Below are 11,636 nucleotides of genomic sequence, written 5' to 3' on the forward strand. Positions count from 1 at the left end.
TAAATGTACCACAGTTTCTGTATCCATTCCTCTATTGAGGGACATCTGGGTTCTTTCCAGCTTCTGGCTATTATAAATAAGGCTGCTATGAACATAGTAATAGCCAGGATTTGAAAGTAGAGATGATTTTTTTTCCTGGATAGAGTTCTGTCCATGAACTAAGTAGGACATTTCTAGAGGACATTACTCTAATGCTGATTAGAACTCACAGGTAGGGGTTCCAGATTGATTTCAGAAGTCTGTTAATGGCTTTTAAACACTTGGATACTTAGAATTTTCTCTAACCTACAGTATATTACCTACAAATTCAGGGTTGGAATATTGGGCTGTTCTTTGCCCAGATGTTTTTCACGTCTAAAATTTTAGGACCTTATTTACATCGGAGAACAAATATGAAATGCTGTGGTGTTGCTTACATGTTTCTGGTCAATCCTGAGCATTTATTATTCCATAGGTTTTAGCTGTTTTATTGTAATTTATCTGACTTGAGTACAGACTTCTGTATTAACCTATCTGTTACTGGCACTGTAGGTCAGTCTGTCAGTAGGCAGGTAGGTCTGTCTAGTGTGTGTGTGTGTGTGTGTGTGTGTGTGTGGTATCTACATGTGTATACATGTGTGTACAGATCTATAGGATGTCAGGTGTCCTGGAGTATCAGTCTTCTACCTTATTCCCTTGAGATAGGGTCTTGAATGGAACCTGAACTTGGTTGGTGGCCAGAAAGCCCGAAAAACCACCTATCTGCTCCCCTCCCTCATAGTGCTGGTCTCACAGGCACCTACACAGTCAGGACTGACATTCGCGTTGGGATCCAAACTCAGATCTTTGCACATATGTAAAGAAGTGCTCTTATGTCCTGATTTATATCTCCAAACTCTATATTTATTTTTTTTTACAGACCGGGTCTCTCATATAGCCCAGTCTGGCCAAGAATGACTCTGAATTCCTGATCCCTCTGCCTCTACGTCAGCAGTGCTGGGATTACAGCTGTGTGCCACCATGTCTAACAGGCATTGGTTTTAGTTGATGATTTTACACAATAGGACTCTGATTTGTGCAATGTTTTAAAAAAGGGTTTTAGAAATTGTCCAGTATTTTGGTTGGTTTGTTTCTTTGTTTTACATGTAAGTTCTAGTCTCCTGGGAGGAAGTGAGTTTTTGTGACTAATCATAGTCTTTCCTCCAATATCTTTTTTTGGGTTGCTGTTGGTTTTTGAGATGGAATCTTTTTGTTTAGCCCAAGTCACAGTGTTTTCCAGGCTACCTTTGGACTCCTTCCTGGTCCTCGAATCTTCATCATCCAGATTGATGGCCTTATTTTTACCATCTTTAAGGTTTTCTGTTTTGTTTTACATCTAAAGTGAAGTGACAAGACTAACACATAAGGGCACAGTTTGATTAGAGCCTTTACCTGGGAACATTTCCACCTTGACTTTCCTCTTTGTCAATCATTTGAGACTACGTTGTGGAATTTCACTGGTTTCCCTGCAAATATCTCCTTTGATTCCTAAGGACAAGAACTTTTTTCTATATAACCTCCATCTGTTACCATAGCCTATATTTCAATCTCCTCAGTTGTGGAAATATCACCTTAAACTATCTCTTTTCTTAAATGATCATTTTGGAGCTAAAACCGAGGAGAGTTGGTATCATATTTTTTGTGTGCCTATATTGAAAAGTAATTTAAAACTGTATTTAATCCAAATATGAGAATATATGATATGTCTTATGTAACATTCTCAAATCATATCATGTACCACATATGTTATATAAAAATATAAAAATGCATAATATACACATTCAAAGGATCAGTGTTAAAATAGTATAGGCCAGCCGTCATTTAGGCCCCACATTGCTCATTTCAAGGGAAGATTTCTGCTTGAAGTGGCCCAGTGCTGCCTGTCAGAACTCAGGCTTGTAGCAAGTGCCAACGGAACTTGAAAAACATCCCTTGATTCTCCTCATTCTTTTGCATGTTTGTCTCCTAGTGGTTATCTCTCGCGGCTTATTGTTCTCTTTATCTTTGCACTCAAAAGCACAAGGGTAACCCGGCAGTTTGAAACACGAAATCCACTAATAGTCCCATGAAACATTAACTAACAGGGTATGGAAACATGCCATAAATGCAGGGTGTGTTCAAAAGAGTGTGTTTTGAAATGACAGAATGGGAAAGAATGACAGGTCCAAGATTGGTAATGGAAAAACTGAGAGGCTTGATCTTTGGACGGACTTCAGTTTTTTCCTCCCTCAGGAAGACCAAGTGCTCTGGGCATCTGTGCCTTCTGTGTCCATGTTTTCTGCTCAAAATCAATAACATGGAATGCATGAAGGAAAAAAAAAGTTCCTTTTGCGTGGTATGTAGTTCAGTTGGCAGAGTGCTTGCTTAACATTCATGAAGCCCTGAGTCTTATCCCCAGCACCCCATAAACTTGACATGGTGGTGCACACCTGCAGTCCTGGCACTTGGGAGGTGGAGGAAGGGGAATCAAAGTTTAAGGTCTTCCTCTGCTACATATAAGAAGTTTGAGGCCAACCTGGACCACATGAAACCTTGTCTTTAAAATGTTTTTTTTTTTTAATTTCTAATTGTGTTAGTATTACTCATAACCAAGTCCCCACAAAACAAAGTGGGTGCAAAATGCTATAGTATGCTGGGCGGTGGTGGTGCATGCCTTTAATCCCAGCACTTGGGAGGCAGAGGCAGGTGGAGTTCTGAGTTCAAGGCCAGCCTGGTCTACAAAGTGAGTTCCAGGACAACCAGGGCTATACAGAGAAACCCTGTCTCAAAAACAAACAAACAAAAAAGGCTATAGTATGTTATCTTTGACTTTGAGATTTAAAAGACCCTGAACTCATCCTTTCTAAGGAAGTTCTTTAAAAGGATAATGTTAGTTGTCCCTAAAATTGACAGCATACTTGTCTCCCTTACTTGACTTTTACTTGGTGCCTGTCCTCCCGGGCCATCAGAGTTCCTTTTCTTTTCTACTTCCAGCTTTCCTTTCTACTTCGACTTTCTTTTTCACTTTGCCCGGGGTGTACATCTACTGCTTGCGCTAGTCTTCGGTTATGAGTTCCCAGAGGCCTCTGCATGGGAGCCAGTGCTGAATCAGGGCTTTTGTCTTGCTTTCTTTTTAAACTATGGGCACTCAACTTCTACTGCCTCCTGAAATCATTGTAACAACACTATGAAATAGAGTGTTCCCTTTGGTCTATCGATGTACAAACAGGACAGTACTGGATTCCTGTTGCTGCTTTAATAAGTTCTTTGGTAGTACCTGGAAACATCACACACTTACTCCCTTTTGGTCTTGTAGGTCAAAAGTTTAAAGTGGGTCGTCAGACTGTGTTCCTTCTGAAGTTACAGGAAAGACTGCCTATTTATTTATTTATTTGCCGTCTAGAGGCTGCTTGTTCATGGATACACCCTCCATCCTGAAAGCCAGGAGCTTAACGTCTTCCAGTCTGTCTGTAATGTCTGCTTTTCCAGATTTTGTCTCCGATTTTGTCCTTCCTTCCTCGGTCAGGGTCCCACATGATTATGTGGGTTCACACTCAGAACCCAGAATAACCGTCCGTGACAGGGTGAATTCCTGAGAAATGAGGAGTTCATCCTGACTCTCTTCTCTCCGGCTTCTGTGGTGACGCAGCAAGAAAGCCCTGACTCCCTCATCCCCAGGAACTTTAACGTAAGCACATTTGTAAATTCTTAGGTCACGAAAGGTCAGAGGTTCTAACAACTAGAATGTGGACATCCTTGGAGAGGTATGGGAAACGAATTAACAATATATAGGTGATTTATCTGGTGAGGAGAATGTATTGATTATAGGGCAATTGGAGGATGCCCCTGAATGATGGGGGGTTGTGCTGAGGTAGGGAGCAGGTCTCTTTAGGAATGGAATGAAGAAGTGCTCTGTGTATGGCAGTGTGGTGAGGGACTGAGGAGTGGAGGAGCCTGGACTTGAAGTAGCTTAGGTAGAAAGTACAGGTTTGAACCATCAGGAGTGTCCAGCTAGCTAGGGGTCATGCATGGTGTGAGACCTGAGGGCCACTTGGGAGGGTTCTGTTTGGATTTGCAGTGACAGAAGTTGCTGGAGCAAGTAGCAAGTCAGTGTTAGGTAACATACTATGATGTAGAGCTGGTTCACATTTACATGCATGTCTTCAAGATGACTGATAAAGAATCCAACTCATTGTACGGCTTAAAAAATAAAGAGACCGTCTCCCTCCCCAAAACCCAGTGGTCAGTAGGACAAGAACAGATTGGGGAAGCTTTGTACAGAACACTTGAGGAACACACAAGCAAGTCTGGGAAAATCATGAGAAGTAGGGCTGGGGATGTAGCTCAGAGGCAGAGTGTTTGCCTACTGTGTGTGACACTCTAGTCCTGGAAAAAGGAAAACAACAACAAAAAAGAAGGACTGACGAAATGGCTCAGCAAGATCAAGGTGCTTGCTGCCAAGCCTGATCACCTGAGTTCTTTCCCTGGTCGTTATGTGGTGGAAGGAGAGAACCAACTGCTGAAAGTCGTTCTCTGACCTTCACACACATGCTGTGGCACACAAGCACCCCCACACAAAACCACACTATAAATAAATGTAACTTTAAAAGAAGCGGACGAGGGGGGTGGGAAGGGTCTTCTGGGGGGGGGTGTAGGTGTTCCTGTTTTCTCCAAGTGAAATATTCAGACACGAAACTAGTTCCCAAGATGCAGTTAGGTAGGCTCCATAAACCCTGCCATTAAGGAATTTCATCATTGATAAGAGACTCAGACCTCCATACACTTGGTTTCAGGTTTCCTGGGACACTGAAGGACTTGAACTCATTACACTTTTATCGAGGTTGCAGAATACTTTAGTCAAGGTTAATGAGTGCCATATTTATCCTTGTGCAGTGCTTTTACATTTCCAAAAGCTTTATAATTTATTGATCTTTTTTTTTTAAAAAAAAATTTTTTTTGTAGCCTGTATGGCTCTGTTCCAAGAAAGGTCAGAATGTGGGGATCAGATCACAGCTCTGTAACAATGGTTTTTGCAAAGGAGGAAGCCTTTTCCTTTCAGATGCAAAAACTGTAGTATTTTGGAAATGTTGGGGATAAATATAAAGGCGCTTAAGGCTTACTAACCACTTGACAGTAATAAAATTAGCATGCTCTCAAACCATGTTCCTCTTGCGTGTCTTAGGCTTTTTGGTTCTGTTTGTTACCCAATTAGGTTGCTTGTATAACTGGAGTGGCCATCATCACTAGCCATCTCCCTCCTCTACCCCCTTTTGTCACCCTCACCATTTTATCTTTTTTTTTTTTTTTTTGAGACAGGGTCTCATGTAGCTCTGGTGAGTCTTGAACTTGCTGAGTAGTACAGCCATGTCCCATTTTATGTGGTGCTGAGGCTCAAACCCAGGGAATCCTGTATGCTAGGCAAGTGCTTTACCAACTGAACTACATCTTAGGGCCCCAGCTACCAGCTTTAGAGCTTGTCATGTTGTCTGAGGACTAAGTCACTGTGTCCACATTTCCCTAGCCTTCTGCTTCTATAGTGGCTCCTGCATGCTTGCTGCCAGCTGACATCATTTTGTGTGTCTCTGAATGAGGCCTTCTGAACCAGGCCCAGAGAGGTCTCTCCTGATCCCTTCCTCCCTAGTGACTCCTTGCAGCCTCTCTTTGTACTTTTCTTCTTTCCCTGCTGCTCTGGGTGTTATTTAGACTTGGTACTTGGTTCCTTTACTCACTCTTTCTTTCTTTCTTTCTTTCTTTCTTTCTTTCTTTCTTTCTTTCTTTCTTTCTTTCTTTCTTTCTTTCTTTCTTCTTTTTTTTTTTTATGAGACAGATTTTCTCTGTGTAGCCATGGCTGTCTTAGAACTTACTCTGTAGACCAGGCTGGCATTGAACTCAGGAATCTGCCTGCCTCTGCCTCTCAAGTGCTGGGATTAAAGGCGTGCGCCACCACTGCCCGGCTATCCTTTGCTCTTTCATCTTCAACATCTTTCTTCTCCACTGACTCCTCTGTTAGCTAGCACTTCTTTAGAGTGTTTTTTAAAGTTTATTCTGTGGGCTGGCAGTGGTGGTGCATGCTTTTTTGCTATTCAAGAGGCAGAGGCAGGCAAATCTCTGAGTTCGAGGCCAGCCTGGTCTACAGAGTGAGTTCTAGGACAGCCAGAGCTACACAGAGAAACCCTGTCTCGAAAAACAAAACAAGCTCCAAACCAACCCCCCCCCAAGCCAAACCAAACCAAACCAAACCAAACCAAACCAAACCAAACCAAACCAAACCAACAAACGAAAAGCAAAAAAGAAGGAAAAGAATTCTTTGACAGTTTCAAACATGCATGTATGTATGCAACGCATGTTGGTCATATCCAACCCAAATCCTTCTAACCACCACTAGACCCTTCCCATGTTTCTCCTCCCAGTCTCTTCTAGCTAGCACATTTTTGTTTCTTTTTATTTTTAATTAACTAGTTAATTAATTCATTGAGTGCTCTACTGCACATAATGAAAAAGTCAGCAATCTTCAGCCCTTTCTTTGACACCTTCAACTCTACTCCCTTCTCCTGGTCTCTAGCTTCAGTTTTCTAGATCGTTGCTATCACATCGCCCTTTCAAGAATTTTCAAATTTCCTTTGGTGTGGGAGGAATACTTAATAGTCTTAGGTGGCCAGTGTCGTTGCTTCCTCTCCATCCTCACTCTTACACTTCAGTTTTGAAAATGATTTTTTTGGGTCTGGAGGTACTTTCAAATTTCATGCCCAATGATGAACATAAAGGCAAGTTAGTTAACTTCTATCTATCTTAGTTAAGTTCTATCTATCTATCTACCTACCTTTAAACTTTCCTCTTTCTTAATTTTTAAAAGAAAATTAGAGATAGCCTTATTATGTAGGCTTCCTCTCCCCCTTTTTAAAATTCTCTTTCTTTCCTTCTTTTTAAAAAAGAATGTGTGCCACTGCACCTGACCCTTTTCTAAAAAAATATTTATTTATATTTCATATGTCTGATTGATTGTTTTGCCTGCATGTATGTATCTGTACCACATGCATGTCAGAAGGAAGAAGAAGCCATAGGATCTCCTGGAACTGGAAGCAAGGATGTCTGTGAGCCACCATGTGGGTGTTAGGAACAGAACCTGGATCCTCTACAAGAGCAGCCATGCTCTTCATTGAGGAGCTGTCTCTCTAGCACTGCCCCGTCTTGTTCTTAACTGGTTAATTTTACTCTCTTCTCAATAGTTCAGAGCAATATATTCCTTGATTACCATAGTCACTGATAGCTGAAGCAATTTACCTTCAAAGATAAATTGAAGTTGGATAAATTAGGGTGAACTGCCTGAAGAATCATAAAGTACCTCTGACAAGAAACCAGAGGAGTTTATCACTGTAGTTGGAACTTGAGTGGAACTTAAATGGAAACTGAGGCTTGGAGTATACATAGAACTTTTTTGGAGTCTGTGGCAGTTCTTGTGAACTTACCCGTCTTTTCCTAGAAAATCCACAAAGGGCCAGGCAATTTAGAAGAAGTTTGCCTTCCTAAACTGGACACTAATCTAACCCCCATTAACCAGCCAAAGAAGAGAGGGAGACATGCTAAGAGTTAAGGGCAATTCAGAATCAAGCACTCCTTCCCGTTAGAGGTATAATCCAGTTTGCCCCAGTCCTTCCCCTCAGCCATCATTGGGAAGAGAGGCCCCTTGGTCTTGCAAACTTTATACGCTCCGGTACAGGGGAATGCTAGGGCCAAGAAGTGGGAGTGCATGGGTAGGGGAGCGGGGGGGNGGGGGGGTGGGAGGGTATAGCATTTAAAATGTAAATGAAGTAAATACCTAATAAAAATTGGGAAAAAAAAGAAAGGGTGATATGTTGTAGGATTTTCCCTGTCCAATTACAATAGGTCAGCGGGGAGCCTGTGATTGGACAGGGAAGAGGGAGGCAGTGCTAAGAGTTGCAGAGACAGGGAGCATCTCAGGGTAGAGGAAAAAAAGGAAGATGGCGGCGGATGTGAATCAATGTGGCTATGACCAGCCACAGGTTGTTATGATATCATAAAGGTTAGAATATTGGGATCATTTGTCTAATCTAGATGGGCAGCTTTTATCATTATCAATTGGTTCTGAAATTACTGTATTGGCATCTTGTATATTGAGAATTTATTGATATATAAATCTGATTGGTTAACTATGAAAAAAAATACGTATACAAAAAAAAAAAAAGAAATTCCAGGTGTCTCCTTTAGAGCTGTATGTGACACTGTGCTTGTGTGTGTGTGTGTGTGTGTGTGTAAGGGATCGTCTATGAGAAACCTGAGCAATCTATTAGAATAGGTTGACTTACCCAGCTGCACTCTGACCTAACAACTTAAACACCCAACACGGCTGAGTGTGCTCGAACAGGCCTTTAATACCAGCATTCAGGAGGCACAGGTAGGCCCGATGACTGTGAGCTCAATCTAGCCCATTCTACGTAGTGAGTTCCAGGACAGCCAGAACTATATAGTAAGACCCTGTCTCACCCCCAACCCAAAAAACCAAAAATCAACCCCCCAAAGGCAAACCAATTTCCCCAAACCCCATGACATAAAACGCTGAATCATTCATTGTAAATAGAAGGGAGGAAAGGGAATTATCAGGTTAATGAGAGCAGAAGCTATTCATAAGCATCTTCTTTCTGAGTTTAAGTGGTGTGACTCAGAAGACAGATCTGAAATTATTTTCTTGGGATTTACTCACTCACTCACTCACTCACTCACTCACTCACTCACTCACTCACTCACTCACTCAGACACTGATAAGGAAAAGCTACAACTGCTCTACTCACACAGAGGCATGTGGCAGACAGCTGAGAGAAGGCCAGTGAGGAGGCAAAGTCCTCCGCAGGGCCACAGACAGAGGCTGTGGCTCCGTGACGTGGACAGCCAAGCAGAGATCCCCGAGTTTACAAGAGTTTCATCTAGGACAAGGTGGTCTGGAGGGGATAGTCAGTGGGACTTGACAGATCGCCTATGAAGAAGAAGGAGACATCAGCAGACTTGCTAGGTTTTTGACTCACAGACAGTACAAAACTAGAAGGGAGAGAGAGATAGGTAGACAGACAGACAGACAGTTATGCATGTGTATGCATGTGTTCATGTAGGTATGTGCACATGTGCGTGCAGCATGTCATAGGTTGGTAATGGCTGGTGTCTTTCTCAATGGTTCTCTCAATTTTTTTGAGATGGGGTTACTCAGTGAACTTGGAGGTAATTGACTCACATAAGCTAGTTGGCCGTGAGACCTCGGGTTACACATATGTATGTGTGTGCTGCAACATCTGACTGTTACTGAGTATTAGGAAGGATCTTAAGTCCTCATGCCTGCATGGAAGGCACTTTAACCTGCTGAGTTCTCTCAAGGTCTCCTCTCTTTGTTTTGTTTCCTGGTTTTTGTTTGTTTGTTTGTTTTGTCGTTTCTTTCTGAGATAGGGTCTCATGTACCCCAGGATGGCTTAGAACTCCTTATGTAGTCCAAGGATCTGGCCTTGGACTTCTGACCCTCCTGCTTCTTTCTCCCTAGTGCTGGAGTTGGACTGTAGGTGTTTAACTACCATGTTTGGTTTATGAGGTACTGGAAATCAAGCTTTATACTTCCCGGGCCAGTACTCTACTAGGGGAACTGTATCAGCAATCTTTCTTCCTTTTTCTTTTCATTTTTACCTCTCTTCCTCACACATCTCCTTCCTTCCTTCCCTCCCTCTGTCCTCCCTCCCTTTTTCCCTCCTTCTCTCTTTCTTCCTTCATTTTTTTAGTATGTTAGTATGTAGCCCTAGCTGTCCTGGGTCTCACTTTGTAGACCAGAACTCACAGAGATTCTCCTGCCTCTGCCTCCTGAGTGCTGGGATGACAGGTGTATACCACCATTCCCTGTTTATGGAATTCTAGGGATCAAACCCAGGGCTTCATGCATGCTAAACAAGAATTCTACCAACCAAGGTACATACTCCGTTCCCTAATGAATTGTTTTGTAAGTGATTGGAGTGAAATATGAGACCCAGCAATATGGGGTTTATACAGTTTGAGAAGGACAGTATGGTGGCTGCTTTTCTTCCAGAACACAGGGAGAACTGACCAGACACAGTACTCAAGGAATCTTTTTCCAAGAAGTATTTCTCTAAAATGAAAGCTGGAAATTCGAGAAATTATGTCCTTGCAAGATGGTAAACTTCAACTTATTTTGTTACAGGTAATTGACATGCCTGAACACAACCCTGGCGATTTGGGAGGAACAATGAGACTGGGGTTAAGGCGAACTGTTTTCACAACTGAAAACTCCATACTGAGTAAGTTTTCCAGAGTTTTTATTTTTATAGGACATTGGGGTGGTTCATATGGCTGTGCCAGGACCATCCCTCTTAGAGCATGCACAATCCTACTCTTTCCAGCAGCTGTGTCTCTCACCCAGCCACCTCTTCTTGCTGCCTGTCACTTGAGGCATTTGATCTCTTCCCCATTCAAGTTCATTTTCTAGAGTATTGGCTATGCACAAAATAACCCACTGAATAGCGTCCTAGGGATCAGATGACAACGGGTGCCATACTGTGTCCTGTACCTGCAAAAGTTCTCCCAGGAGTACAAACACAAATTCAAATTGTTTTTTTTTTTTGAGTTCATGGAACAATGTTAAAAATGGCTCCCCATTTCACTGTTTCCTTTCTGTTCGTTTGAGTCAATGTTATGTCAGAAACATATATGAACATATTTGGACCTTTCCACAATGTTAGCATTTATTGAATAATGAAGTTTAGCAGTTTCAATGACAGAAGTCCTTCATAATATTTACCTATGCTTGGCTGAAGTGAATACAAGTTCTTTATTCCAGATTTGTCCTTTTAAGATTTATTTTATTTTAAATTATGTGTACATGACTGTGTATGTGTATGTGTGAGTGCACGAAGCCTCCAGAAAGGAGTCAGTTCCTTTGGAGCTGAAGTTACAGGTGGTTGAAGACTGCCTGATATGGGTGTTAGAATCCACTGGGTCCTCTGCAAGGGCAACAAGTGCTCTTAACTGCTGAGTCCCTTTATGCCAATCTTAATGACTGGTATTAAGTCTCATATCCCATTACATACAGTAAATATATTTGTATCGCTCCCTACTTATATATGGGTTACAGAAGGAATACAAGTTGAAGAAGCCATGGCAAAATTGAAGAGGTTTCAGAGTAGGCTGAGAAAGTCTGTATAGACAAGATAACATAACAAACCAGACTGGTCCCAGGAGTGAGCGACTGGTAAAACAGCTGGAGTCAGATTTGGGAGCGAAGCAGCAGAATTCAGCTGAGAGTTGAAAAGGTTGAAGTGGGTGCAGAGCCGAAAACAAAGCAGGAAGTGGGTGAGGAGCTGATCCAGGTCTAGATGAACAGGTAGATGCTGAGGCCGTTGAACAGGCAACATCAACAGTGAAGGACCCAGCCGAGTCTGTTACTGCCTCTTTGTCTTTCAGTTGTTTCAAAATTTTTGAAACTTTGAAGCTTTGTTCATGTAATTGCCTAGGTGACAAAAATCAAATCAAATCAAATCAAATCAAATCAAATCAAATCAAAACAAAACAAAACAAAAAACCCAAAACAAAAAACCCCAGAAACCAAACCAACCAACCAACCAACCAAAAAAAAA

The 11,636-nt window shown here is 42.0% G+C and overlaps 1 protein-coding gene across 4 annotated transcripts in view; it reads left to right on the forward strand.

Annotated features, from left to right (window-relative positions):
* The window catches only part of Ctps2 (CTP synthase 2), a 126,951-nt gene that overhangs the window by 64,885 nt on the left and 50,430 nt on the right, over positions 1-11,636 (forward strand). For all 4 annotated transcript variants that reach the window (XM_029534469.1, XM_021187565.2, XM_029534470.1 and 1 more), the window contains exon 14: positions 10,205-10,301. In XM_029534469.1, the coding sequence (XP_029390329.1) occupies positions 10,205-10,301 (97 nt within the window). The remainder of the gene's footprint in view (positions 1-10,204; positions 10,302-11,636) is intronic.

The sequence above is a fragment of the Mus pahari genome, chromosome X (genome assembly GCF_900095145.1).
Source record: "Mus pahari chromosome X, PAHARI_EIJ_v1.1, whole genome shotgun sequence".
Classification (NCBI taxonomy): domain Eukaryota; kingdom Metazoa; phylum Chordata; class Mammalia; order Rodentia; family Muridae; genus Mus; species Mus pahari.